Below are 26,329 nucleotides of genomic sequence, written 5' to 3' on the forward strand. Positions count from 1 at the left end.
TGATACATGATAATGTCAAAACATTTATTTGCGTCTTCAATTTATCAATCTGATCAAATTTTCATTTCTCTTTTGTACATACAATACATATTTAATGACAAAACTGCTGTTCGTTCCATTCTAATTAATCCCTCGATAGCATTATGAATGTACAATCGTCTATATCTCACTCTCATTTCCTTCCAAAAGTAAACATATTTATTATTGTTACAAAGAGTACGGAAAAAGTACATCGAATTTATTCAATCCCTTTCCCCTTTTTTTTGATCATTTTTCAGTTTTTGTTTACCTCTGAGCGTAAGAAATCATAGAAAAAAATATTAATTATGAAGTAAATATCTAACCAAAATTATTTCTAATAGAAAAAATACAATATATAATATTATAACTGTCATAAACTCAAATACGCGATCGTTAAATTTTCTCTGAATAATGATAAAGTGCCACTGACATTGCATGTACAATTAAATCGATAGACTTCAGCTTTTTCAATGGAAGATAAATGAAATGGTCAATCAAGTCGTCATAAACGTCATTGATATAAATGATACGCTTGCATTGAGCATTGCATTACGATAAAAAGCACTCCACAATCGCCACAGGCTGGCATTTCTCGTGTCACATTTTTTTTTTACTTTTTCATTTTTTTTTCTATCAATAATATTTCGGTGATAACAATCATAGTGAAAAAAGTTATCAAGTTTATTTAAACTAGTTTACATGTGTATTTAATATATCATAATAATCAACGCCGATGCCTGAACGACCTATTTATTTTTTAACATATTACTAAATAGGTTTGAGTTAAGACATGTAAAAATCGTATTCCATTATTTGTTCTCGTCAGATGATCTTTTACAGTACCACTCGAAAAAAAAACTTTACTTTCACGTGCAATATCACCTCCAATAAATTTTTGTTTTTGTATTTTTTGAATGCAATATCAAATGCAAATTGGCAAGCATTCATTTCGTCATTACCTAATAGACAATAACTGACAGCGCTCGGAAAAAAAAATCTATTTAAACGGCGCTTGATCTATGATTTTGCATAATTGTCTCAATTTTCATTCTGCCCGGTTACATTTTAAGAAGAATACAGCGCAACCAATCTGGGCTTTGAGAAAAGAAAATTGTATTAAATTTCATTAAATTCATCTCGAATACACGTGGTATTTACAATCGATTTGTCCTTTAGTTTCACTACCAGATTAACCAAAAATCATAACATGAAATGTGAGAGTGAAATTTCATCTCATTCCATCTCTCAAATAAGCATAATTAATTTTAATTAATAGTCATTTAAACTTTTACAACTGATAGCCTCGTACATTAAACTAGTTACATTTTTCTCGCATTCTCATTTATCGTTTACTCTACAGAATGAAAAAAAAATTAGACCATATGTACAAAAGCAAAAACGTACATAAACTAACAAAACATTTCGGCCAAAATCAAAATCCTGCGTAATTCCCTCAAAATAAAAATATCCCTTCAAAGTGTAAGTGTCCGCGGATGAATGAAAGAGTCGATTAATCTCACTCGTTATGTCATTCGTAGGGGAGAAAATTATTTACACAGAGTGATAAAAAAAACTGTGATATTACGATTAACTAAATTGTATGAACAAACTGTGCCAATATGTCACGATAATCGAGAAGAGAAAAAAAATATAAAACTACAGCCTTAACGAATTGTTGTACTTCTTCCGTACTTGTTTACATTCTCCTGTATTTTCTTTTAGATTCAGGGGAACGAGACGAATATCGATTCATGTACATATTTTATTCTAACAAATTTTCATTGTTCCCCTCCAAAAAATGACCAGCCATTTCTATGTACATTCTCAGAATGGAAGAACAAACGGTGAATTTGAATTACACAGAGTAGGAAATAAAATTCCATTGTATTTTTCTCAAGACCTGGAGAATGATTTTTCAACATAACGAAAAGAGATGACTCGGGGATTTTTTTTTGTTTCAAATATAGTAAGGTAATCAGTCTATCGCGATGGATTTGCATCTGTGAGGAGTGACTCTAGTGGTTCGTACCTTTCTGTTTTGAGGCTGGCAATTCTCTTGAGATGCTGGTGAAGTGTATTAGCGGCGATTGGCTGACAGGGTGCAACACTCGGTGTCGATGCCCCAACAGCCTCAGATAGACTGACAATGAACGTTGACCATTCTTGGGCCATTGCTTTGTCATCGGGGTAGAGATTTTCAGCTTGCTCCAGGAGCGATGCAATCACCGAGACTCCGAACTGTACAGGATAAAAACGAGAATATGAAGAGAGAAATCATGACTATATTTATGAAGAAAAATTGATTACTTAGGAAGTCATTCATGAGAAAGTAAACCCCCTCAATAAAAAGCCACATACCTTATTGGTCACAGCAAAAGCGAGACTATTATTAATTCTGTTGTTCTGATTGACAGAATCCAAGAATCCCCTGGCGCATCTCAAAACAGTTCGGAAATCCCTAGTCGTCTCGATCCACCTGTGAAACTCTGGGAAGAACTTCACAAGCAGATAAGCATCCCGCCTACCAATAATAGCTAATCCTCTGAGCAGTCCAATCCACAGTTCGCCAAGTTGTGTCCCATATTCCGTGACGCTCAAGAAAGGTAAAAACCTCAACAAAAGGTTTTTCCCCTTCCGAATACTGAGAATGCTAGCGAGTTTGTCTTCATGCAACAGTTGAATGAGGGACGCGAGCATGATGTTGACGAGCTCAGGGGCAGTTTTCTTCGGTGGCTTGGGCTCCTCATTCTCCTGGGGCTGTTCCATCTGTTCAGCTAACTGAGCAAGAGGATTGTTCAAGTCCTCAAGCTTCAGTTGTAGCGTGTACAATCTCTCGATCTCCAGCAATCGTTGTCTTGCCTTCTTCATGTCCTTCTGCTGAGGATGTTGCTGTGGATCACTATTGGGCACCACATCCATGTCAATGATCTTCCTGGGTGCTGTGACACTGCCGCACTGAAGTTTTCCAAGAGAATTTTCAAACTGAGTCGGCGTGTAAACTACCTTTGTGAGCACATGTTGCTCCTTCTCTCTGGAGTCCCTCCCAAATCCATTATTATTATGCTTCCTGTCCCTGCTGTCTTGGTTATCATTCTTCTTATTCTGCCTCTCCGAGAACACAGTGAAGTAGTAATCATCGACGTAAGGCTGATTGGTTTTGTGCTGGAGCAACTGAATGTTGGTTAACCACTGTTTTTCCCTGGAGCTCATGAGTCCAGAGTAGTCGTCATACTCTCCATTATCGTTCAGTCCATTCTGGTGATTGTGGTGATGACGATGATGATGATTATACCTCTGGTTGATACGATTCTGATACCAGTACTGATTGCTTTTGAAAAATGGCTGGAGATTGGTTGCTGGTGGTTCATTACCGTGACTTCTATTCTGGTTTCTCTGATTGTTGTGCTGATTCGGTGGAATAGCGAAGCGAGGTACCGGCTGGTCAGGTCTTATGAACTGTGGGAGATTGGGTCTCGCCTGGGGAAAGTTTCCCACGAAATTTCCGTGCATTGGCTGACGTTGATTCAACATCAGGTGAGGGGGAATTGGATATCTGAGGAGATTCGTTTGGTTGGGGGACATCATTGGACGAGCATTCTGGAGCAACTGATTGGAAAGGTGAACGTTTGGGGGGAGAACCACTGGATGGGGCCCGGAAAGGGTCAGACCTGGGGGGAATCTCGGTCGGGAGAGGCCATTTAGGATGTTCTGACGTAAATTAACTGGTAAAGCGTCGTTGAGACCTGCATAATCCAGAATAAATTGATTCCTCGGCTCCTGGGCGTTTGGTATCGCTTGTGGTGGCTTTGCTAGACCTGGTGGAGGTCGAATTAGACCTCGTTCCAACTCTTCAACAGTGTGAACGAATTTCAAAGCCACTGGCAGGGGTTGCTGGGGGTGAGCTTGGGTCTGCGGCTGGGGGTGCAGTGGCAGGGTGGGACTGTCCCAGACACCTGGACGAGGGACAATTCCATCCTTCTCGTCCAGAACTAGGTGGGATAAACTACCCTCGATGTCCACGTCCAGTCCATTTTTCGTGGAGGTTGCGGTTTGCACTAACGGACGAGTTGACTCGGTTATTTGCGCCAATTTCTCGTGATCCTGCTCCCAATCGCCGTCGGTGGCATCTTCACCGAAAGTCTCCTCGTTCAGGGCATCGTACTCATCCTCCTCACCTACTTCGTCATCGTCTTGAGGACAATCTATTGCACTGTCGAATCCACTTCCCTGGAAAGTATTTAGATGAAAGGAATAATTTTATTGGTTATCATTCGCGTAACTGCTATTATTCTCAATAGCCCTTGATTTCTCTTATAGAAATTGTTTGATGGAGAAATGCTAGTGGGTTTTGAGGTTATGTATTTAGCTGGTTCGAGTCCTCAGGCCAACGACACCGCATTAGTCGGGAGTTGTTTCAAGGGCATGTCGCATAATTACTCCAATGTTTTCATCATATATTCCCACGGAAATAAAATGATGAATTTATTTTCAATTTTCTTACTTTTTTCCTTACTATCAAATTGAAGTAGAAAGTAAAGAAAAATCGGCGTAAAAATTGAGATTAGAAACTAGAACGCGTCGCAGTTATTGCCATCGTGATGTTGATTTTTTCAGACCTGGATTTTATGATGAAATGGGGGTTAATGGAATCGTGCAAATTGAGGAGAAATTAATTTATATTTTTACTCACTGGATGTGACGTTGGAAATCCGAAAAAAGAGTCTGCCATTTGATGAAATTAAATCTACAAAATGTCATGTTCCAAGGAAACGTCAAGCGCTGGAAGAGACATTAACTGTCATGGCGGATTGCATTCTCGTGGGGTTTCATGAGGGTGAGGTAGGTGGCGCCGTGATGCTGCCGGCGTTCATTGGACGAAGTTGTCGGTGATTCCACAGTTTTGAAATTGTTCGTTACTGCTGTCTGCACGTATGCCGACCGGCATCTCTTTGTTTACGACAATGTTTACGTGAAAAATGAGGGACAGATTGTTTTAAGTCTTTTGTTGTGAAACTCAGTGAAAAGTTGTGCACTGTATTGTCTGGTGAAATCACGCATTTGATGATGGGGACGACAAAACCGTTAATTTGAGTTGTTATTGTGGACTCACTAATACAACACCTGAGTGTATACGAGTGCTTTCCTTAATTAATCGAAAATTGTGGATGAGTGTTAACCATAACTGAAAATTATCCGCTGTAAACAACAACGGTATATTTTTTCGACAACGTGAGGCTTAAAATGGCGGAAGACAATGGCGAGGACAATGCAGGCTTCAATTCCGAGAATCAACAAACACGGTGACGATCGTGAGATGCGTCTCACGGTGCGTCTGTTTTGTGTATCCAATCCGTGGAAATTCGCGTTGATGAGTCGGTTATAAGTGAAAATTGTCGTGTGCGGATAGTGTTGATATATTCTCTCGGACATATCCAGTGGTCTAGAACGAGAGGATAATGCCGGTTACAGTTGAGTTGATGACTTGAAAAAACAGTTCATTGTTCCTGCACGACAATCCCATTGGACTGTTGTTGAGGTGATATTTTTTTTCTTTGTTAACGGCAATAATTCTGTAGTCAACTGGTAAAATGAGATACCTTATCTCCAGTCTTGCTTTTGGATATATATCTGAGGAATTACAGCATTTTTGTAACAACCATTCTTGGGGAAAAAAATAGAGGTGTTTATCAAAAATCAAGGCTGGAGACGAGTTAATTCAACTCATTTCACCTCTTCACTGCTGAACTGACTTGCCTTGTGATTTGTGGATATCAGTGAGTGAAGTGCGAGATTTATATTTTATTAAATGTACACATTTTTTCATTTCAAGTGGTCAAATCAGTGGTGTTGTCATCGAATCTGTGGTCTCAAATATGTTCTCCAGTATTTTCATTAAAATTTTGTATAATTTTTAGAGCTTTTGAATTTCTTGGTTTTAATAGTGCAGTGATTGTCAGCATCTTGAATCAATGATTCTAATCTTCTTTTTATTTCTCCAGCAATGAAAGTCATTCTGATCCACTGAAAGTCTGTGTTAAGTGAGTGTTTTTATGTGGTGAATGGTGTTAACGTGTGAGAAAAATAAAGTGCAAGTGCTAGTGTACCAATTTTGGATATACAACGCTGGAGAAAGCTGGTTGCAGTACCGGTGAGTCGCATGCTTCAAGTACATTTCAGGGACACGACGAATCATTCATTGCGATGAATGATGAACTGCAACTGCAGTTGCACCGAGCTGCACTCCTTCGGTAAAGAAGGCCCAATTGAATAGACAAAGACATGGGCGACTCGACATCGACAGTCGAGAGTTGTTGCTAGCCCCAGCAACATCAGTTGCTCCCAACCTTATATTTTCAGGAGTATTTCTTCGCGATTTTTCATACACTTATTTTTTGCGGTGTTATCACAATCCACCCATTCCCTCGCCAGCAATAGGACGATAACTATTCAATTCAATTTTTTGTTTATATTTTATTCCATTTTTTCCATTCAACTATCTCTGTTACGTTGGAATATCCAACAACAACGATAAGATTATACAAAAACGCGATAAATTTAGTCTGAAAACGTCTCCGACTGCCCAGTCGTCCCATTTCTTATTCAACACGATGTTGATTCGTATCGTATTAACATTTATGTCAATCCTCGCGGTGCGATCGGAACCTCAGCACGATGTGTATGTCGTAGAGAGCGATTTAAAAGTGTCTAGTGAAAATTCCGGTGGCTTCCTCCCAACCTGGGAGAGTTTGGACACCAGAGCTCTCCCCAAGTGGTACGATAATGCCAAGATTGGGATTTTTATCCACTGGGGAGTCTACAGTGTTCCCAGTTTTCACTCTGAATGGTTCTGGAACCACTGGAAAAGTATCAAATTCAAGCACTTAAACACAAACAACGTTATTTAACAAATACATAAGACTTATGAGGTCGTCTATCAATTCGATGTTAAATTACAGCTGAAAAAGTCACCCGGGAACTGAGGGATTTCATGAAAAAAAATTACAAGCCTGATTTCTCGTATCAGGACTTTGCTCGTGATTTTACTGCGGAATTTTACGATCCTAATGAGTGGGCTAGATTATTCGAGGCTTCTGGAGCCAAATACGTCGTCCTCACGAGTAAACATCATGAGGGGTACACACTCTGGCCTTCCAAGTACTCTTTTAGCTGGAATGCCATGGATGTTGGACCCCACAGGGACTTAGTTGGTGAATAATCCTATCTTCCTGATGATTCCCTCCTTCAGACATTTTTCTATTATTCCTCGTTTCCCAATTGTAGATTTCTTTGTTATACCGCTGAAGAAATTCTATTGAGCTTCCATTGAAATTTTATTAGATTAATTTTCTGGCGATTTTTCTCAATGGGTTCTGTTTTCTTTTCCAATTTTCGATTGAATCGTATCAGGGGAATTAGCGGATGCTGTAAGAGCTAACACAACCCTCCGCTTCGGGCTCTACCACTCCTTCTTCGAGTGGTACAATCCCCTGTACTTGGAGGATAAAAGTAATAATTTTACCTCTGACAAGTTCATGCAGAGCAAGGTGATACCGGAGATGCATGAAATTGTTGAAAAGTACAAACCCGAGGTGTTCTGGAGTGACGGGGATGGAGGTACCTCTGAGGAGTACTGGAAATCCAAGGAGTTCATAGCTTATCTGTATAATGACAGCCCTGTTAGGGATACAGTTGTTGTTAATGACAGGTGGGGGACGGGGACCAATTGCAAACATGGGGATTTCTATTCGTGTGCTGATAGGTTCAATCCAGGTAATTGGCGAAAATTCCTGGAGAAAATATTTCGATAGAAATAATTCGACAGAATGATCTGATTTCACTTTGTTCTGGTGGAAAAGAAAATTCTATTGAATATTTTTCATTGAAAAATCTGTACCCAAATCTCGAAATTCCGCAATGGAGTTGATAAAATTTTCTAAAGAAATTCATAAGAATTTTTTTCGTGCGTCTCACGGTTAATCAGGACACCTTCTGCCCCACAAATGGGAGAATGCAATGACTATTGATAAGAAATCATGGGGATATCGTCGAAATGCTGCTTTGGAAGATTACATGACCACCGAGGAACTTGTACAGCAGTTAGTGAGTACAATCAGCTGTGGTGGCAACTTGTTGATCAACGTTGGACCTACGAAGGATGGGATCATCGCTCCAATATTCCAAGACCGTCTTTTAGGCCTAGGCAAACAGTCCTTCAATATATAAAATAAAATGTTGCACAGCGCAATCTTCTTGGAGCTGACGAACTCTTCTCGAATTCGTAGGTCATTGGCTGAAGGTGAACGGTGAGGCTATCTACAATACTTCACCCTGGAGGGCACAAAATGACACTATCACAGGGGACACTTGGTACACAGCCAACGTCGACTCCAAAACCCTTTATGCAATTGTCCTCACGTGGCCAGAGGACGATATTTTGGAACTTGGGGCTCTGCCACTTGGTCAGCCCTTGAGTTTCGAAATTCTGGGTCATTCTGGAAAGATTGAAGTCAGTAAAACTGAATCGCGATAGCGATTTCTACGGCATTTCTTCAGAGAAGGTGGAAGATAATTATTTTGTCGATTTCCAGTGGCGAGAAGTAGGAGACAGAATCCTAGTGAACCTACCTGGGATAGCTCACAGGGGACAGCCAGCCTGGACCCTCAAGATTAGATAAAATACACGGCAAGAACTACTCAGGAAAAATTATAGAAATAATTATGAAAATAATTTTTATTGACTGTTTCTCTCGATGGAGATTAACGAGTGGGTTATTTAGTAATCAGCTCATGAAAAATGAAATTGTAAATCTATTAGACTTGTCATTAATTAAATATATATCCAATTTTATGAAGGACTCATTAATGAATTTATATACTAGCGGACTTTACGGAGTTAATAGAAAATAAATAAAATGGCAATTTACCGTATTATTATTTGAACGATAGTATTGGAATGCTATATGCGTCAAGCGTGATGCGCAGACCCCTTTGTCTGCCCCATCAGCTGATCTCTCACAACATTATGAAAAAAATGTATACGCACGTCCGCCGGTTGTGCGCAGGGTGCACCAGATGATGCACCACAATATTTACACAGATCAGTGAACTAGTGACAATTGAATATCAGTGATAAGTGTTCGATATTCTTGATTATCGGTACAGCTAGAGAAAAAACGCCAAACATAAACAATCTCGTTATCTTCATTATTGTCAAGTGAGCAAAGTCTATTAATCGATGTATTTTCCGATCAATCAACTTGTAAATCCTCTGACTTATTCCAGAGCATCAGTAGCATCTCGCGATTATTGAAGAGACGATGTGGATAAGATTTTGAAAGGAAACATAAGAAGTCGAACGAACATCAAATCATTCATCTTGAAAAATTATTTTCAAGACATTAAAATGATTTTTCGTGTTTTACTTGGGATTTGTGTTATCCCATTCGTGCAGTCGAAGTGGGATAATAATGTCTACATCATCAGTAATTACGAGAGCGAGCCTAAATCTTCTCTAAGAGACTCTACTGGAAGTTTTGTGCCAACTTGGGACAGTCTGGACTCCAGGAAACTTCCGAGCTGGTTCGATGACGTAAAAATTGGAATTTTTATTCACTGGGGTGTCTTCAGTGTCCCCAGCTTCGGCTCTGAGTGGTTCTGGACCAACTGGAAAGGTCTTGATTCAGAAGTCATGACTGATGTCTGAGATATTTGAAATCAGCACAGAAATTGAAATATTTATTTTCCAGGGGGTTCAGTCACTATCCGGGACTTTATGAAGAAGAATTATAAGCCAGGTTTTAGTTATCAGGACTTTGCTCGTGATTTTACAGCTGAATTTTATAATGCCACTGAGTGGGCTGATTTGTTCGAAGCCTCTGGAGCCAAATACGTTGTTCTCACTAGTAAACATCACGAGGGGTACACACTCTGGCCCTCGAAGTACTCTTTTAGCTGGAATGCTATGGATGTTGGACCTCATAGGGATCTGGTTGGTTAGTAAAGTGTCCATTACCTTCCATTTGGTTCAGTTCTTGTCCTGAAAGACCGTAGTTACTCGAGTTCGATTAGTAAACAAATGGATTTTCCTTTAGGTGAACTAGCAGACGCTGTCAGAAGAAAAAAAGACATTCACTTTGGACTTTATCACTCCTTGTTCGAGTGGTATAATCCTCTGTACTTGATTGATAAGGCTAACAACTTCAGCTCTGATATTTTCATTCAGAGTAAAGTCCTCCCAGAGATGTACGAATTAGTAGAGAAGTACAGGCCTGATATTATCTGGAGCGATGGCGACTGGGAAGCTACTGAAATCTACTGGAAGTCCAAGGAATTTTTAGTCTGGTTGTTTAATGAGAGTCCGGTTAAAGATAGTGTTCTCGTTAATGATCGATGGGGAATTGGTACCTCCTGCAAGCACGGGAGCTACTACAATTGCGCTGATAGATATAATCCAGGTAATTGACACTCCGTTGTTCGTGCAAATGTTAAGAAGGTTAATTTCTGTGATAATTGGTGAATTCTGACCACCTGGACAAATTACTTAGGAAAACTCTTGTCTCATAAATGGGAGAATGCAATGACCATTGACAAGAAGTCTTGGGGTTATCGTCGAAATGCTCCCCTTGAGGATTATCACACTACTAGAGGGTTGGTCGCGGAATTGGTGAGCACTGTCAGCTGTGGGGGTAATATATTGATAAATGTAGGACCCACGAAGGATGGTATAATTCCGCCCATCTTTCAGGATCGACTCAAAGCACTGGGTAAAATATCTTCATTTTTATGAAGTTTAGTGAATGGATTCTCTGGTTGATTTCTTATCGGTATCGATTCGTTAAATTCACAGGTCGTTGGCTCAAAATCAATGGCGAAGCTATTTATCAAAGTCGACCCTGGACAACTCAGAATGATACGATAACTGGTGATACTTGGTATACGATGAGTGCTGATCACTTGAATCTGTACGCCATTGTTCTGACCTGGCCAGAGGACAATGTTCTCAAACTTGGGGCTCTATCGTCGAAGGAGAAATATTTGTTCTCCATGCTTGGATTCTCAGGGCCACTGAAGGTATTATGATCTGCGATTTCATCTTTGATTGATGATATTTAACACTAAGGCTTGTCGAAGGCCGAGGAATGATGAGAGGGTTGTGATTTTTAAATCGTTTTCTTTCCAGTCGATATCTAAGGGAAACAGAGTCGATGTGTATCTCCCTCCAAATGCTCATAGAGGAGAGCCAGGGTGGGTCGTGAGGATCAAAGACCAAAAATTGAGGGATATCCATCAATTGTAAACATCAGAAATATTTTTCAATATTTTTTTATTAAAGGTGTCTTTGAGACTAATCCTCTTTCATGTATAGGCCAGTTCTATGAATGAACAAAGTATTAACAAAGATGTAAAATATATTTCTCATCTTTCAAACTCTCAGGATTCTCCGTAATCCTCATTATAGTACGTCATCCTTTCACAGGCGAGAGACTTCGTAGAGATATGAACCCAGTAGTTTGGTCTGCAATCATAACAGGAAATTAAATTAATTGATGCTGAAAATTTGCGATGACGTTCCATGAGAAGTTGGAAGAAAAAAAAATCAACTTACACCCTGAATGTAATTCCGAATATTGAGCTTTTCATTCTGGGAATGTGCTCCATCATCACCACAGCCAACTGGCAACAGTAGTACATTCTTCCCAGTGACCTCCTGGAAGGTGAGTGTGACAGGAATGGAGCCTCCCTCTCTAGATAAATCAGGATCCACCCCATACACGTACTTGGTGGCTGTCCTGGCAGCAACGTAGTGCGGATGATCTGGATTCTCCGTCCAGGGGCTTCCCGCATGTCCCATAACAATCTTCATATTATTCGGACTCCCCCTCTTCTTCCACTCCTTTTCAAGATGTGCCTTCACCTTAGCCTCAACATCCTCAACCTTCATATCAGGAACAATTCTGATCGAGAATTTTCCAACTACTCTTCTTGGTATCACAGTCTTGGCCCCGGGCTCGCTGAAGGCACCCTCAATTCCATGAATGGAGAGACTGGGCTGCCTCCAGCGATGCATCAACAACTGGGTTTTGTCTTCGTTGTGAGCAAGTCTATTAGCACCGACGGATGTCTTAAACTCAGCCACATCGAATTCGATGTCCTTGTAACTGTTGATCTCTGCATCAGTCAGTTTGGCAACAGAATCGTAAATCCCTTCGACCTGTATCTTGCCATTGACATCAACCAGAGTATTGAGCAAGTAGATGAGATCGCTCATACCCTCGTGGACACAACCACCGTAGGATCCACTGTGCAAATCAGCCTTAGCACAGGATACTTCAAGATGGTAGTACGTCAGCCCACGAAGGCCATAAGTGATACAGGGCTTGGTAGTACCCAACCAGTAGTTATCAGAGATACAGACATAATCAATGTCATTCAGGAATGAATCCTTTCTCTCCCAGAGGAGTTTGTCGAGCCCCTCAGAGCCACACTCCTCCATTCCCTCGAAAATGAACTTCAGGTTTACTGGGAATTCCTCACCAATGGCCTTGTAACCTTGGAGAGCATGCAGCCAGCAGAGAACTGGACCCTTGTCATCGGTGCTGCCCCTACCAAAAAGTTTATCGTCCTTTTCGATGAGGGTGAAGGGCTCGGTGTCCCAACCGTCTTCGATGAGGGCTGGCTGAACGTCCAGATGTCCATAGATCAAGACTGTCTTCTTTTTTGGGTCCTTGGGGAGTGATGCGAGGAGAACAGGAGGAAGTGGGATGACTCTGCCATCCAGAAGTGTTTCATTACCAATTGGGGCTAACTCTGTCTGGGCTCCAAGCGCCTTCATCTTCACCTCCATCCACTCTATCATCCTTACGCATTCGCCACGAGAGTCTGGCCATGATGATACCGACTTTATGGCGACTGCTTCACGGAGATTATCGATGTATTCCTTTTTATGTTGGTCTATGTAGCTGTGATTGGGATTATCATGACAATGGTTGTTAATAGTATCTGGCATTGAATGTAGTTTCTACTAAGAATATTTATCCGAAATCCGTTATTATTTTTGACTATTTGGGAGGAAAGAGAATGAGGCGATCTTAATCTATAAAAATTTTGAAGTTGAAGATTTGGTTCTTTTGCAGAAAAATTGTTTCATTTGATTTTCCAATTTATTCATTAACTGAATAAGTTTTCAATTTAAAGAAATAATTTATTTTTTACGATAGCGAAAAGCTTTATCTAACTTTTTATGCGATTTTTTAAAATTCACTGAACAATGATAACGGGACATGGCGTAAAAACATTATTCTGAACCATATTGCTAAGTTGTCTGTTCATTGCTTTTTCGTAGAATCAGACCAACTTTATTGCGATTCTAAAAAGCCAAATAAGTTGAGGAACATCTGAAACTCTGAGTACTTTTATCGTGTACATGATAAGATAATATCGTGAATGCATACCCATAAAGTTTCTGCAATACTGCAGGGATTTCTGACGCCATGATTCTGGTTTGTTCGGGGAAAACCTTCGGCGTTGAGTTGTTGAAGATCAACTGGAAAAATACGTTTTACAGCAAAGGCGTTGGCACTGCAGCCTATAAATAACGAATTAATCTTATCAAATACTGTTTATCGTGTAGGCGGAGCTTGAATTCCAATAGTTCCAGCTCTCCTTGTAATTATCTGCGAATGAGCGAATCGACGCTAATGGTAATATTTGACCGGCAATTATGATGATGACAGGCGGTTTGTCTGCTTTATTTTGTGTTTCTCTCTTGCGTTTGTATTGAGTGTCGATACATGTGAAACTGCCTGTAGCATTCTTGCTTACGTGGGCATCAAGGTTATCCTTTTACCCGGTGAATCTATCCGCCGAAGTGTACAGAGTTGTTGATAATTTTGGTACAATTTTGGTGCAATATAGAAAATTCTAGATTTTCTTCAATATTTATATTGTTTTGAATGAAAATGACGGTTAAAAGCAAAGTTAAGGATAAACTGCAAGATGAGACTCTTGATTTGAGCTGGTGTGACCTTACCGAGGTGCCTGTTAAGGAGATTGTAAGTAAACAGATGTATTTTGATACATTTGATCAGTACGAAATTTTTGGATTAATTTTATATGAATATTTCTTTTAGGCAACAATTAAGAAAGCCTCGCACTTGGATTTGTCCAATAATCAGTTGGTTTCCATTCCTGTGAGTATTCCCATTATTGTAAAAATAAGGGAACAAGATCTGTCAACTTGAATTCAGATTTTCATTAAGGTATTTTAATTTTTGAGTGGGAAAATTTGCTTCGAAATTAATTCTAGAGTAGACAATTAAACCTTTCAAAATAGATGTACTAATACTTGGGTATTTGATTATCTTCGGGTCATGATGCGCAGAATTTGAAAAGAGACACTTTTAGTTATCAATCGGCCAATATCAGCAGAGTAGACTAAAAATATTAATTGTAACAAACAATAATGAAATCCAATAATTTTTGCTATTTTAATAGTGAAGGGATTTCTTTCATCTCCTATTCATCTGTTCCCTAATTTTTCGAATATGTATTTCATGATTTTTTTGTAGGAAACAATTGTTAGTTTAACGCATATTGTTAAACTCGATCTCAGCAAAAACCTGTTAACTGAAATACCTGAGAATATTGGAGAAATGAAACAGTTGAAGTATTTGGATTTGTACAGCAATCAGGTGAAGTTTATTTATCGAGTAGTACTCTTCATAATTTATGCCACAATGCAACAAATGTTGACTCCACATAAACATTCTTTTCTTCGACAATTAAACTCAAGATTTTTTTGGAGAAAAAAAAAATGAGTCAGATTTCTTGGTCTCCAAATTTTCTTATATTTTTTCTCAATTATTTTATTAAAATTTTGCTGTGGAAATGACATTACGTATCAGAAATCGATGACTGATTGTGGAGTGCCACTGATTTGGGAATTTGGGTCATAGATCAGTAGATTGCCGCTGAGCATGGGTGATTTGAAAAATCTCAAATGGTTGGACCTAAAAGACAATCCACTGACATCAGCTGTTGCCAGTGTAGCTGGCCCATGCAACAATCTTGCCGAATGCGTGCAGTGTGCTCGTAGTATCGTATCGCACCTGAGTCGAATCAGGCAAACCGTCGAGGAGGAGAAGAAAAGAAGAAATGAAGCATCGACAGCTGCAAGTGCACCTGCTCCAACGAATAAAAAAGAAAAGAAGAAGAAAAAGAAGAATAATGTGAAGGATGAGAAACAGAATCAGAAGGATGGTGATGGAAAAATTTCAGCGAGTCATGAGGGGGCTATTGATCACACATCTCAGCTTCGTGAACGGAACAGGGGGAAATCGGGTGAATCATCATCAGAAGGTGAATCACCAATTTATTTATAGAGTCAAAAATAATGGGAGAAGTCCAGGAGTGTTGTTCCAACAACATTATTTCTCTTCAAGATTCATTTGGTTAATTGGAATGATTATTTTTAGGTGAGGGGGACAGCGGGTGCTCACTGTTGTCTGCAACATTCTCATTCATTATCGTGTTAGGACTGATATCGATCTGCATAATAATTCTTCTTCCGAAAATGAATTCACACTACTCAGCTTTCATCGTTGGCTATCTTGAAAATCAGACGACATTACCGGTGGGGGAGTACCAGAAATGGGGAATTGAAAAGTTTGATGTGTATTCAGAAGTTGTGATGGCATTTCTAGGTCGTATGAAAACACTAGTATCAGAGATTTTTGCTAAAATAATTGGCGAGCAGCACAAATGTTGCGGCAATTGATTGAAAAATATCAATTAAGTATCTCCTGGAATGAAGATTGTCTTCTCATTTCCGACTGAATGCAACTGAATTTAATTGTGTAATTTAATAGAGAGAGACATTTGTTACCGAAATAAAATTAATATCACTCAATCAAATTGTCATTAATCACTAATTAGCTTCTCAATCCATGCGCTTTAAACTATTTTCGCCGTTTTATCTCGCATTCGTGAATACCTGGAATGAACAGAAAACCGGCAACAACCATCAAATTACTATAAAGAAATTTATTATCGAAATAAAATAATCATAACTTTAATACCATTATGAACAACTTACTGACTAATTAATGACCGTCGTATCTGTTGGTGAACGATGGAATAGGTGGTTTTCCAGTTATATTCAAGGCATGCTCCATCTTGCTCTTAAGTTTATGGAATTTATTGACTTTAGGATCGTTGCCATCCTCTCCAGACTCTACACCTCCCTCGAGGCCCTCTTCGCTCCCATTCTTCTTGAGTCCATTTTTATCATTATTCTTCTTTCCACTGGCAAATCGGCTCCAAACCTTGGCAACATTGTTCACAGCTTTCTCAGACGATGACGAGGAACATGCGGAGTCTCGTTGCCTCGCTCTGAAATGATCCCGAATAGCCACATCATCGTAGAACTCTTCCTCATTCGCCACGTTTAATTGACCCAGGTCAATTGGGTCCTGTACCCTGGGCACTTGATAGTGCTCAAGCTCGCAATTATCACTGATTACGGCTGATTCATTTCGTTCAGTCTCACGTATGTGTCCAATGTCATCGTAAATCTCTTCCTCAATTTGCAGGGGTGGATCCACAAAAACTGGTCTAGGTGCAGGGGGACACGTGTAATTCTCCTGCTCCTCGATCACGTGGGAGTCGCTTATTTTTGTTTCGGGTGATATTCCCTGGATATCGTCATACGTCGGCAACTCTTGGTCAGTAGGTCTCGAGGTCTCTATCACATTCTGCTTTTCCTTCTTCTTCGAGTCCTCCTTCTTCGGAGATTCCTTTTGTCCTTTGAACCTGTTGAAGAAGGATTTCTTCTTCGGTGAGTCTCGTGTATTCTCCCTCTTCTTGCCCTCGCTCGTTCCCACTTCGTCGTAGGTTTCGACTTTTTCCTCGGCAGTGAGGGGCTTCGGTTCCATCCCCTGGATGTCGTCGTAGAGCTCGATCTCTTGTTTCTCGGTTGCGGGAGTGGAGTTCGCTTTCTTGTTCAGGGGCTTGAGATTGATGTAAGTTGTTCCGGCTTTCATTTCTTCGATTGAGTAGTAAATGTCGTCTTTCTCTTCAGTCATGTCATCGCAGGTGGAAGTGCAGGGGGTAGGTGTCTGAGGAAGGGATGGAAGTCTTCTGGGTATCCTAGCTGGAAGTGGAGGGGGCGAACTCGATGGAGCAGTCTTCGATTTCTCTGGTGATTTATCTTCTTTCTCGAGATCTTTGGGGATTTTCGCCTTCTCTGGTGTCTTTCTACCTTTGAAGGAGTCGGTCGCTAGTCCAATGTCTTGGTATTGCTCCTCGGAAATTGAGGTGTTTGATTCGAAGCTGGGAATTAGTTGCTCGAAGAGGGCTGCTTGGATCTCAATGTTCGGTTTTTCAGTCTGAGAACCTGTTCCCAGACGGTTTATCACTGCTACCCATTGCTCCATGTCCTTTGGCGCTCGCCCGATGTATTGCAGGGTTTTACTTCCTGGGGAGAACACCTCGAATACCGACTTTGAACGGTCGGGATCCGAGATTAGTAGAGTTGGGGCTGGGCGAGCTGAGAAACCTCGGATTGACGATATTTCCTTGGGCTTCTTGGCGTCTTTGTTGTCGTAGGTGAGTAAGTAGGTACCAACTATGCCTGGAAAGTTGGTGAATTTTTTTTCAGGTGTTAGTCCCTTAGGAAAATCGTATATCGTATCGGAAAGTCAGTGAAATTGAAATTTAATTGAATTGAATTAAGGCGGTAGCTCAATTACTTTTTGAGTTCTGTTTTTTTTTTTAATGCAAAAAACGTGGAGATCGAACTTTGGAGATTCTCAAAGACTTGAAAAACTTCGCAATCCTCTAGGAAATGCTGAATTATTATGATAACGTATTGTCTGAGAGGGCAATGTTCAACAGTATTTTTTTTGCTAATTGTTATCCACCGGGAGATATTTTTTCATCATTTTGTTCTGAAATCACTCATGCGAGATATAGCCCCAACTAATTAATCAGAGAAATGCTTGACTCACTCGTTGGAGAGTCATTATGAAGTCTTCTTCAAACGTCGACTTATCTTTGGAGTGAATGATGTCACATGCAAAAATCGCGAATAAAATTTTTTTGGTAATTTCCCCATGAAACCCATTTTGCCCAGATATTCAAAAAAAAAATTCGTCCAAAAATGACTCATGCATTGTCTATCTGTTGTTATTTCATCTTCAGCCGTTGAATCATCGCGGCAGAATTTTTTCCCCTAATTCAATCAATTATCATTGCCCTTACCAATCCAACACGGTCTCTCCCTCAGCACACTCTTCATGAAAATATTCCTCTCATCCTTCAACTGCTGAAGAGGTCCACACTTGTGGCACTTGCTCCTCGTCTGTTCCGCGGAAAAGCTCCTGTAGATAATTTTCAACTGTTCCTCGGCGTCATTCTCCTCCTCAGTCACTGGTGTAGGGTTCACCGGGGCATTTCCAAAGCTTTCATACTCATTCTGACACTCTGAGGATACTTGGACGGACGGAGCCTGATGATCGGCATCAATATACTCCGTTAGAATGGCGTCATCTAATTTATTGAATTTCGGTAGCACCAGAGCTTTTCCCTTTCCCGGCTTCATCTCCAGGTATGGCTCCAGTGTTGTCGAGTTTGGAGTGCGAACTTCCAGGCTAGTTCGCGATCTCCTGAGCAGATCAGAGCGAACATGCTCGAGGGAATCGGGCAATTTGACGTCGCACAACGTTTCCAAAAACTCCACGAGATCTAAAAATGAAAAAAAAACTATTGAAGATGGAATAACAAAGCATTTAATTGCTGACTGTTTGAATAGGAATGAAAATTATTGATGAGTCAGTTAAAATAAAATCAGGAATTTGCTGATTTGAAAACAAAAACTGAACACAGTTGTGATGGTAACGTCCAGATAAACTCACCGCGAAGTACAGTGACTAGATCATCATCAATCCCCATCTCTAACAATATTTACTCAATCCTCAGAGGTGATAATCCATCATGTCCACGTCATTGACACACAACCGATCCACATAGCTGAGAGTTGATATAAAACACTGTCGACTCATGTAATTTCCACGACAACGAGCTGTGTAATGCTGTCCTCAGCGATAATAATTCAACTGAAATAAAATATTCCCATGAAATTAAAAAATCGAGGCTTGTGCCGGATACCATGAATGATAAAATCCCCCGGTATTCCCGGTTTATCAGCTATCCTGGCATCCGGAAGTCCGATACTCGCTATTAAATTCACGAAGATCGCTGGACAACGCCTTGGGCAATCCGTCATCTTCGTGGGCTTAATTAGACCGGGGAATTTGATTTATTCAAAATTTTGTACTTACTGGATGAATAATCAAGCAGTGACAAATAACAAATTAAGATGACTGTTGATGCACTTGTCGCAGGCGTTGACTCTCACATAATAAGAGACGAGACACGCGAGGCACTACACGTTTACTCCGCACGACTCCCGCTGAGAGAAATATAAAAATTACGGGTAAGGGGAAAGAATAAAAAAAAAAATATCACCGCAACTGGCCTCACGAAAGGTTCATACGTCACACGTAACACAGAAACGTCTCGGTATGCAGCAAAGTACTTCTTCTCCCTTCTACTGCTTATGTCTAATGGACATTTACTAGTGCACATGAGTATGAGTCAGACTAGGCTTTTTAATTCGTGTCAAGTGCTGAAGTTTTTTAATACACTGGGTGGGATGTATCGAATGGTAATTAATTGGATCGATTGAGTTGTTCATTTATTTTTATGAAACATTAGCGATATTCCCACGGGAGTTTCCGCCCGTTTTCTGGAGCGATTTCGTGGACCAGTTTACGGACAGGAGTCGTACTTCCTCGAAAATCGAAGAATTTATTTTATTCGCAGTTGTTAAGGTATGAAATTATGACAGGCGAGTTGGATGGGGTTTTTTAATTCGTTATAATTATGAGTATAATTGATTGGATTGAGTGAATTATCGATTTATTTTGGTGATAAATTAGTGAAACTCCCATGGGATCTTTCCACGCATTTTTTCTAGGGGTTTCACGTATGTAGAGGCTGATATATCCTCGGGCCCCGGCCAGGGGTCTGATTTCGCTTGGTCTAGTTCAGTGTCCACTTGTTTATTTGTTGTTTTTCGAAGCTCCTGGATAGATTACGAAAAAAAAATTAATTGTTGGGGGGTCTTATTGATTTGGAGGGTCCAGTATCATTAATTACTGGTGATAGATACCGAAATGTCAGTGACACGTGCGTGTTATTGATTGTTTATGAATTTTTTTACCGCGACTTCAGGCTCCGTCATCAGCTGTTGGTCGATCAAAAATTTGATAAATAATTCTATTGGATCCTCGTTCTCCTGGACACCTTTTATCTCGTCACGCGTACGATATGCCGTTCCAGGGTCACTCATGCTGTGCCCGAAGTAACGATAAGTCTCGAATTCTAGGATTATTGGGCCGCTTCTTAAGGCGTGATCGCGAGCGAATTTGCAGACCTCACGGACTTCCAGTATATTCATTCCATTTGCCTGATGTAATGGTCGTTGTGTATCGAATTGAAATGACATGTGTCGTCAACGGGCATGGAGAGAAAATTTCCTAGCAATGACTTTTAATTTTTGACTTTGGAAATTTTATTATAAATATTCGTGAGACATTTTCAGGGATTTTTTTTTCAGGTAGAAAAATATATAAATATTTGCTCCCTTCATTATCACATTTATTGGAACTCCAATCAATTGTAAATGAAATTTTCTACGTGGAGAGAAAAATTATTTAAAAATTATGGGCTCGTTCTGTAATCTGCTCGTCAAAAAAATATTCGGTAAAAATTATGGAACAGTTACGAATTTTATCAGTAAACTTTCAGGAAAAGTCCAGAATTATTCCGTAATTTTTACCGAATAAAGAATTTTTTTCACCGTCTAGCTGGCCCAATACTTCTACGAAATTAAAATGAAATAACATACATCCAAGTCTCAGTAAGGAATAATAGATAGTAGATATCATACCTTAATTCCCGGTATGCAATCCCCTCTCGTGTAAAAGGCAGGATTAGCAGAGTGACGGTCTGCAGAAGTGCCCATTCCATACCGATTATTCTCGCAAATGAATACCGCCGGGAGATTCCACAACTTGGACATATTCCAGGCTTCGTGGATTTGCCCTTGAGAGGCTGCACCGTCCCCATAGAGAGCGAAACAGACGTTGGGCTCGCCTTTGTATTTATGGGCAAAGGCGATTCCGGCACCGATTGGAATCTGGTGATGAAAATGTGAGAATCAAAGATGATGGAAAAAATATGGGATTATTTTTATGGGGTATTTTGATGGGTAGTTTGTGGTGGCATCACACCTGTCCTCCCACTATTCCATCTCCACCGTAGAATCCCTTGGCGTACATGTGCATTGATCCTCCCTTACCACTCGCGATACCAGTTTTACGTCCCATTAATTCGGCCAACACGTCCCTGGCAGACACTCCGAAGACGCACGCGATTCCGTGACAACGGTATGCGGTTATTACCGAATCACCATCGTCGAGGGACATCTTAAGACCAACTGCCACGGCTTCCTTCAAGTCCATGACATTTTTGGGTCAATTAATTATGATGTGGGGGAAGGGGATGAAGATTTTCATAAATTATGGGAGAACAATTTTTAATTTTTAGTTAAACACCATAATAAAATATGTCTGTCAATCAAAATTGCGTGGAGATGAGGAAAATATTGTCAATCAGAAGTTTTTAAGGCGCATTTACTTGACATGTCATTAAAATAAGAGAAATTGCATATTAAAAATATCTTGTCTCACGTTTGGAGCATCAGTAACGAAAACTACGAGGGTGGGATTCACCAATTCCACTTGTTTCACTTAAAGACTTTTTAATTTTGTATATTAAATTTGTTAGAGCACTTGGATTGATAGATGATACCTGTCCTGAATATAAATGGAGGAAGCCATTTATGAGACGTGCCAGATACAACTCAGCTGCCTTCCTTTCCATCCGACGGATGTACATCATCATCTTAAGTGCTGAAGTGGCTTCCTCCAGAGTTATGGTTGAGGATTCTGCAGGGGTTTTTTCTAATTTATATAAATGTTCATATTTCTGGAAAGACGAACGTTTAATTCAATTAATTGAATCGTTCTGCTAGCGCGATGTGAATTATTTTTATTATCTGCTAGTTCACTAGATTCATTGTGGCTGTCTTGGAGGCCGTGTGGGTGGAGTATCGTAGGAGAAGGGGAGGAAAGTGCTGGAGAAATTTCGCTCTCAACATCTTTCCAATATTCCAATATTTTTTGGTTAACATTCAATGTTAGTGTCTACTACTCGTCTCGTTGTCTTTTGTTTGGGGAATTATCGCATTTATTATTCTGAAGGATTAAGGGAAAAATTGTTTCCAACGGTCGTTTGTAATTGTTCTTTATTAGTGTCTATATATACAATCCATGGTAACGCAATTCCCATCTAACGACAGTTACAAAAAATATCAAACCCTAGAAATTTGACTTCTACACGAAGAAAAAAATTCTTTAAAAATTACGGAACGTTTTGGACTTTTTCCTGAAGGTTCACTGAAAAACTGCGTAACTATTTCGTTATTTCTACCGAATATTGTTTCAACTAGCAGATTAGGAAACACCCACATAATTTTTAAAGAATTTTTCTCTCCTTGTAGTTGAGAACATTCTTGAAAGTGTTAACACCAGCCCCCGACAATCGAAATACCCCAGTGAGAAAAACCGTTTAACTTGTCTCCGCAGTGATCGCATTTTTTTCCTCCCAAGTCGTTTAAGTCCGTCACGCGATTCGATTCCGGCCACCAAAGATTCCAGAAACCGCGGATTTTATCGATTTCCTCTGAAGCAAAAAAAGCCCATAAAACCCAACCCTCTAAAAATAAAAAACCTACTCCATCTCCAAATCTTTATGTGTCCCCATCGAAGACGATCTTCTGCACCCTCGGTGCATATAACACACGTCGGGTCCAGGGGTCTGTATGAAAAATCCTGAATTTACAGGACTTGCATCGGGCAGCGTGAAGGAGAAACGTAGCAGACTGTTCCCACCACCTTCTGGCATCACTCCGCCTGGTCTCACGCACTTGAGCACTGAGGGAACACTCGTCCTTCGCGACTCGCTGGCTGTACTTCGGACAGGAGAGTCTGTCCCTTCCCCAGGAGAAGCCACTGGAGGCATCGTCAACAGACTGCCTCCTGGTGCCACGATTATCGGACCTCAAGATGAAGGCGTGCGTTGGTGCTGTAATCCTCCCCAAGCTGATGGTCTTCCTCCCTTTCTTCTTCTTCTTCCTGACTCCCTCGGGGCTCTTGGGCTCCTCCTTGAGGGGCTCCGGGTGTTCTGGGCTCTTGGGCTTGGCGTTGGGATCCCCGAAGAGGCCCCGGGACTCAGCGACCTTGATCATGAACAGGGAATTGAACTGCATCATCTCCTTTCTCCTTACGACCCCCAAATAGCAGCCGTTCTGATACTCCGGGATGGTGATGCTCGATTCATCGACATTCAGATCATTTGTGTGGCCGATCTCGAACAAGTCGCTGTCCGGCACGTGAATATCGGTGACAAGCGCAATCTCCTCGTCGTCCTCTTCCTCGTGAGAACGACTTTTCGAGTCCTGGTGGATGGATGATTGTTTACCAGCTCTTGAAGACCTGCCAGCACTCTTGGGACTCGTGTCTTTTGGTGATTTGCGTTTTGTGTGCTCCTTTGTGTACTTGTCAGTCGCTATTTTGTTGGCGTAATCGACTACCTGCTCCACCATCTCCGTGGTCTCGGAGGGAAGAACACTGTGGACTTGGTAGATCAACAGCTGGACGTTTGGTCGTGTCAGGGCGTACTTGAGGCTGGAGAGCTGCTCCGCGAGGAGCCTCTTCGGCTGCTCCAACTGGGACTTGTCGTCTACTGTTGTTAGGGATTCTAGGAGTTCAGTATCACCTCCACGAGCCACTGATAAGTCCACTATATCACGTATACCCGTGTAGCTGCAGGGAGGAGTGGCTAGGACAATTGTCGCTCGTTCCATCTCGGAAAATCCGGGAGCTTCAGAATATTTTTCCGCGAAAATTCGTACCTGTAATTAATTTTATTAATCTCTGAACGTCTAATTAATATTCTCACGTCTAGCAATCATTTTTCACACCTCGCGCTCAGTGAACCCCAACTCCTGGAGATAATTCTCGTATTCTCCTCGCTGGAGACCAGCACCGAAAGCCAGAAGTCTTCCGGCCTCTTCAATGTCCACGAGGAGACCTGCGAGGTATCCAGTGTGTCTGGGGGCGACTGGGTGAGTCAGGATGATGGGACCACAGAGCTTTCCCTTGTTGATGGCCCGCACCAGTGCAGCAGCTCCAAGACAGAGAGTCCTCTCCAGAAAGACAAAGCTCTTGGTCTCCACCAGTCGCGATACAGCGATCCTCTCCCGAGTTTTCTCGAAAAAATCCACGACCTTGGGGCACACCGGATCAAATATGTAGCTGTCCTCACCAAGATCTTCATTGCTTGCTGCTAACCTCAAGTTCAGCTTCGACATTTCATTGATGAAGTCCGATTTACTTGGAATTTTAAGCGTATTCACCCACCCTGAGGCAATCGCGCTTTCGTCCGTCCAGGAGACACCAGTCGAGTTTCTCAGGTGAATCGGCAGCAGGTGCTCCAGCGTCAGGGCTGAGCCTCCGATCCGGAGCCTTGAGACACTCGCAGCTATACGCGTTTTCCTCTCGACGAGGGCTTCCTCGATGTCTTGAATCCCAGCTTCTTGGAATGCAGTGTCTCTAGCTTCTTGAATCGCCACTTGGGGACTCCTGGAGTACCTACGGCCCTGCAGGTCGTACAGCAACAACCAGACGATTCGGTCGCGATTCCGGAAGGTCCGGTATTTCTTCCAGAAATCCGAGTCTTCCAGAGTTTGATTCAATACTTGTTTGTCTGGAGTCATTGAATTTTTTTATTGCAATATACTTACGTATGTTGTCAGTTACTCACATCTCAAGACGTCGTAAGTCAGTCCAAATACTCGTCTCATTTCGGCCTCATCGGAAAACTTAATGACTTGTGTTAGAAATCGCTTCTGGAGGACTTTGGCAGTTAAAAGTATGTCACTGACTCTCCAACGAGGTTCCGTGAATTCCTCTGTCATCGAACCTGATTCCAGGGAATCCAATTTTTCTAGACTTCTTTCCCTGGCTGAATCCCAAAAGGACATGCTCGTGCCAGTGGGCTCCCATTCAAAGGTTTTTGATAGAGACATTTGTTTGAACATCACAGTTTTCGGTTCTTCCAAGGTCTCCCCTTCCTCTCCCAGTCTCAACCTGTGATATGAAATATCAAATGACAAAGCAAGTGATTTCGTTAATTTTTAATTTACAAAATCGAGTGCATTTTATTTTATGCCTTTAAAATTCCCAAAAATAAGAGATAAATATCTCAAAATCAGTCAAATGTCTGACAATGGAAATATTTTCTCCGCCGTATCCTCCCATGACTTATTTTTCAAATGTGAATCGCAATTTTCTATGGAATTGAATATTCCTCACGTGGTTTCCAGTCCTGAATCGATTTCCCGTTGGAGATCGACTAGGCGATAATACACCTGATACCTCCATTCTTCGTTGCTGGGTAAAACCAGGGCCTCGAGCTCCTTCTCACGATCTTCTTCCTCATTATGCTCTATCTTTTCCTTCCACCCTGACAACATGACCTTGAACACTTTGGCGTAGACTCCGAATAAATTAGTCCGCCAGGAGCTTTTCAACTCCTCGGATTTCGCGTCATCCACGACCGATTCCATTTTGCAACAAAAAAAAATGCTGAGGTATTTGGTAGGTCCGGAACTGATGAAGAGATATTAGTGGCTTGAACACATTGGAGACGACTCGAGGGTTGAACGGAGACTGCAAGAATATTCAGATAAGGCGTCGTTCAACTCAGCGACGTCGCGTGTCCCGGAAACATCTCGGTTTGCATTTTCAACCATAAATAAAACGATTCTGTCTTGTGGAAGAACAAAAATTTACGTCTATTACATTTTTGATAGAAATCAGATGGTACGGTGATTCGAATCAATAAACTATATTGCATTATAATAGAAGACATTTGTTCTTCCAGTTGAAAGACATGAATAATTTATTTATTGACATTGGGAGACTGTGGAAGACCGTTGTCGGTTTAAAAAAGCTTATCAGCAATTAAAGCTGTGGTTCAATCTTAAATGAGTTGAATTCATCTAGAATTTCATCGAAAAATTATTGAAAAGGTGATGATAATTGCTGGTAGATGAGCAAAA

The 26,329-nt window shown here is 40.9% G+C and overlaps 9 protein-coding genes across 12 annotated transcripts in view; 4 read left to right on the forward strand and 5 right to left on the reverse strand.

The window, feature by feature from the left end:
- Positions 1–3: 3 nt before the first annotated feature.
- Positions 4–4,861, reverse strand: Patr-1 (Protein associated with topo II related - 1). The gene is made up of 3 exons (XM_064130422.1): positions 4,712–4,861; positions 2,380–4,248; positions 4–2,259 (listed from the first exon to the last, which is right to left on the reverse strand). The coding sequence occupies exons 1-3, from the start codon at positions 4,748–4,750 to the stop codon at positions 2,002–2,004; spliced, it is 2,166 nt and encodes a 721-aa protein (XP_063986492.1). The 5' UTR covers positions 4,751–4,861; the 3' UTR covers positions 4–2,001.
- A 73-nt stretch (positions 4,862–4,934) lies between these two features.
- The window catches only part of LOC135167317 (uncharacterized protein), a 73,519-nt gene continuing 52,124 nt past the window's right edge, over positions 4,935–26,329 (forward strand). Inside the window, exon 1 of the mRNA XM_064130399.1 lies at positions 4,935–6,169. The gene's annotated coding sequence lies outside the window, so the exon portion shown is untranslated. The remainder of the gene's footprint in view (positions 6,170–26,329) is intronic.
- LOC135167346 (plasma alpha-L-fucosidase-like) lies at positions 6,311–8,877 on the forward strand. The gene is made up of 6 exons (XM_064130452.1): positions 6,311–6,885; positions 6,978–7,229; positions 7,429–7,791; positions 8,003–8,221; positions 8,304–8,527; positions 8,610–8,877. The coding sequence occupies exons 1-6, from the start codon at positions 6,630–6,632 to the stop codon at positions 8,694–8,696; spliced, it is 1,401 nt and encodes a 466-aa protein (XP_063986522.1). The 5' UTR covers positions 6,311–6,629; the 3' UTR covers positions 8,697–8,877.
- On the forward strand, positions 9,080–11,369 carry LOC135167343 (alpha-L-fucosidase-like). The gene is made up of 7 exons (XM_064130450.1): positions 9,080–9,235; positions 9,304–9,692; positions 9,768–10,013; positions 10,113–10,475; positions 10,566–10,784; positions 10,868–11,091; positions 11,201–11,369. The coding sequence occupies exons 2-7, from the start codon at positions 9,425–9,427 to the stop codon at positions 11,315–11,317; spliced, it is 1,437 nt and encodes a 478-aa protein (XP_063986520.1). The 5' UTR covers positions 9,080–9,235; positions 9,304–9,424; the 3' UTR covers positions 11,318–11,369.
- Positions 11,328–13,778, reverse strand: Cndp2 (Cytosolic non-specific dipeptidase 2). Its single transcript, XM_064130449.1, has 4 exons — positions 13,638–13,778; positions 13,473–13,564; positions 11,627–12,980; positions 11,328–11,536 (listed from the first exon to the last, which is right to left on the reverse strand). The coding sequence occupies exons 2-4, from the start codon at positions 13,511–13,513 to the stop codon at positions 11,492–11,494; spliced, it is 1,440 nt and encodes a 479-aa protein (XP_063986519.1). The 5' UTR covers positions 13,514–13,564; positions 13,638–13,778; the 3' UTR covers positions 11,328–11,491.
- Positions 13,934–15,933, forward strand: LOC135167362 (leucine-rich repeat-containing protein 59-like). The gene is made up of 5 exons (XM_064130484.1): positions 13,934–14,072; positions 14,151–14,210; positions 14,589–14,711; positions 14,976–15,378; positions 15,495–15,933. The coding sequence occupies exons 1-5, from the start codon at positions 13,974–13,976 to the stop codon at positions 15,794–15,796; spliced, it is 987 nt and encodes a 328-aa protein (XP_063986554.1). The 5' UTR covers positions 13,934–13,973; the 3' UTR covers positions 15,797–15,933.
- Positions 14,696–19,665, reverse strand: LOC135167329 (uncharacterized). 2 transcript variants are annotated; one of them, XM_064130434.1, is made up of 5 exons: positions 19,359–19,663; positions 18,933–19,133; positions 18,280–18,762; positions 16,115–17,650; positions 14,696–16,012 (listed from the first exon to the last, which is right to left on the reverse strand). In XM_064130434.1, the coding sequence occupies exons 2-4, from the start codon at positions 18,967–18,969 to the stop codon at positions 16,122–16,124; spliced, it is 2,049 nt and encodes a 682-aa protein (XP_063986504.1). In that variant the 5' UTR covers positions 18,970–19,133; positions 19,359–19,663; the 3' UTR covers positions 14,696–16,012; positions 16,115–16,121. The 2 variants fall into 2 exon arrangements, with proteins under 2 accessions (XP_063986504.1, XP_063986505.1); XM_064130435.1 differs by lacking the exon at positions 14,696–16,012 and having other exon boundaries at positions 16,048–17,650; positions 19,359–19,665.
- LOC135167357 (probable pyruvate dehydrogenase E1 component subunit alpha, mitochondrial) lies at positions 19,933–22,421 on the reverse strand. Of its 2 annotated transcripts, none has more exons than XM_064130473.1 (6): positions 22,214–22,421; positions 21,955–22,131; positions 21,375–21,593; positions 21,032–21,280; positions 20,303–20,548; positions 19,933–20,164 (listed from the first exon to the last, which is right to left on the reverse strand). In XM_064130473.1, exons 1-6 carry the CDS (start codon positions 22,334–22,336, stop codon positions 20,015–20,017), a joined length of 1,164 nt encoding a protein of 387 aa, XP_063986543.1. In that variant the 5' UTR covers positions 22,337–22,421; the 3' UTR covers positions 19,933–20,014. The 2 variants fall into 2 exon arrangements, with proteins under 2 accessions (XP_063986543.1, XP_063986544.1); XM_064130474.1 differs by having other exon boundaries at positions 20,063–20,164; positions 20,252–20,548.
- On the reverse strand, positions 22,441–26,325 carry LOC135167324 (uncharacterized protein). 2 transcript variants are annotated; one of them, XM_064130416.1, is made up of 5 exons: positions 26,070–26,325; positions 25,581–25,937; positions 25,030–25,355; positions 24,188–24,972; positions 22,441–24,118 (listed from the first exon to the last, which is right to left on the reverse strand). In XM_064130416.1, exons 2-5 carry the CDS (start codon positions 25,832–25,834, stop codon positions 22,955–22,957), a joined length of 2,529 nt encoding a protein of 842 aa, XP_063986486.1. In that variant the 5' UTR covers positions 25,835–25,937; positions 26,070–26,325; the 3' UTR covers positions 22,441–22,954. The 2 variants fall into 2 exon arrangements, with proteins under 2 accessions (XP_063986486.1, XP_063986485.1); XM_064130415.1 differs by having other exon boundaries at positions 25,581–26,325.

Source organism: Diachasmimorpha longicaudata, chromosome 11 (assembly GCF_034640455.1).
Source record: "Diachasmimorpha longicaudata isolate KC_UGA_2023 chromosome 11, iyDiaLong2, whole genome shotgun sequence".
Taxonomy (NCBI): Eukaryota; Metazoa; Arthropoda; class Insecta; order Hymenoptera; family Braconidae; genus Diachasmimorpha; species Diachasmimorpha longicaudata.

Excerpts from the sequence above, each read along its gene's own strand:
- Patr-1 (XM_064130422.1), bottom strand. The coding sequence starts at position 4,750 with ATGGCAGACTCTTTTTTCGGATTTCCAACGTCACATCCA. Across the intron at positions 4,249-4,711 it reads GATTTCCAACGTCACATCCA|GGAAGTGGATTCGACAGTGC; the intron begins GTGAGTAAAAAT and ends AATACTTTCCAG. Across the intron at positions 2,260-2,379 it reads CTTTTGCTGTGACCAATAAG|TTCGGAGTCTCGGTGATTGC; the intron begins GTATGTGGCTTT and ends TATCCTGTACAG.
- LOC135167346 (XM_064130452.1), top strand. The coding sequence starts at position 6,630 with ATGTTGATTCGTATCGTATTAACATTTATGTCAATCCTCGCGGTGCGA. Across the intron at positions 6,886-6,977 it reads GTTCTGGAACCACTGGAAAA|CTGAAAAAGTCACCCGGGAA; the intron begins GTATCAAATTCA and ends GTTAAATTACAG. Across the intron at positions 7,792-8,002 it reads TGCTGATAGGTTCAATCCAG|GACACCTTCTGCCCCACAAA; the intron begins GTAATTGGCGAA and ends ACGGTTAATCAG.
- LOC135167343 (XM_064130450.1), top strand. The coding sequence starts at position 9,425 with ATGATTTTTCGTGTTTTACTTGGGATTTGTGTTATCCCATTCGTGCAG. Across the intron at positions 10,014-10,112 it reads ACCTCATAGGGATCTGGTTG|GTGAACTAGCAGACGCTGTC; the intron begins GTTAGTAAAGTG and ends ATTTTCCTTTAG. Across the intron at positions 11,092-11,200 it reads GATTCTCAGGGCCACTGAAG|TCGATATCTAAGGGAAACAG; the intron begins GTATTATGATCT and ends TTTTCTTTCCAG.
- Cndp2 (XM_064130449.1), bottom strand. The coding sequence starts at position 13,513 with ATGGCGTCAGAAATCCCTGCAGTATTGCAGAAACTTTATGG. Across the intron at positions 12,981-13,472 it reads GTATTGCAGAAACTTTATGG|CTACATAGACCAACATAAAA; the intron begins GTATGCATTCAC and ends TCCCAATCACAG. Across the intron at positions 11,537-11,626 it reads TTCGGAATTACATTCAGGGT|ACCAAACTACTGGGTTCATA; the intron begins GTAAGTTGATTT and ends TTATGATTGCAG.
- LOC135167362 (XM_064130484.1), top strand. The coding sequence starts at position 13,974 with ATGAAAATGACGGTTAAAAGCAAAGTTAAGGATAAACTGCAAGATGAG. Across the intron at positions 14,211-14,588 it reads ATCAGTTGGTTTCCATTCCT|GAAACAATTGTTAGTTTAAC; the intron begins GTGAGTATTCCC and ends ATTTTTTTGTAG. Across the intron at positions 15,379-15,494 it reads GGGTGAATCATCATCAGAAG|GTGAGGGGGACAGCGGGTGC; the intron begins GTGAATCACCAA and ends GATTATTTTTAG.
- LOC135167329 (XM_064130434.1), bottom strand. The coding sequence starts at position 18,969 with ATGGGGATTGATGATGATCTAGTCACTGTACTTCGCG. Across the intron at positions 18,763-18,932 it reads TCTAGTCACTGTACTTCGCG|ATCTCGTGGAGTTTTTGGAA; the intron begins GTGAGTTTATCT and ends TTTCATTTTTAG. Across the intron at positions 17,651-18,279 it reads GGAGAGACCGTGTTGGATTG|GCATAGTTGGTACCTACTTA; the intron begins GTAAGGGCAATG and ends CCAACTTTCCAG.
- LOC135167357 (XM_064130473.1), bottom strand. The coding sequence starts at position 22,336 with ATGTTAACCAAAAAATATTGGAATATTGGAAAGATGTTGAGAGCGAAA. Across the intron at positions 22,132-22,213 it reads AGACAGCCACAATGAATCTA|AAATATGAACATTTATATAA; the intron begins GTGAACTAGCAG and ends TCGTCTTTCCAG. Across the intron at positions 20,165-20,302 it reads TGACGGAGCCTGAAGTCGCG|GAGCTTCGAAAAACAACAAA; the intron begins GTAAAAAAATTC and ends TAATCTATCCAG.
- LOC135167324 (XM_064130416.1), bottom strand. The coding sequence starts at position 25,834 with ATGGAATCGGTCGTGGATGACGCGAAATCCGAGGAGTTGAAAAGCTCC. Across the intron at positions 25,356-25,580 it reads GATTCAGGACTGGAAACCAC|GTTGAGACTGGGAGAGGAAG; the intron begins GTGAGGAATATT and ends TTCATATCACAG. Across the intron at positions 24,973-25,029 it reads GACTTACGACGTCTTGAGAT|ACAAACAAGTATTGAATCAA; the intron begins GTGAGTAACTGA and ends CAATGACTCCAG.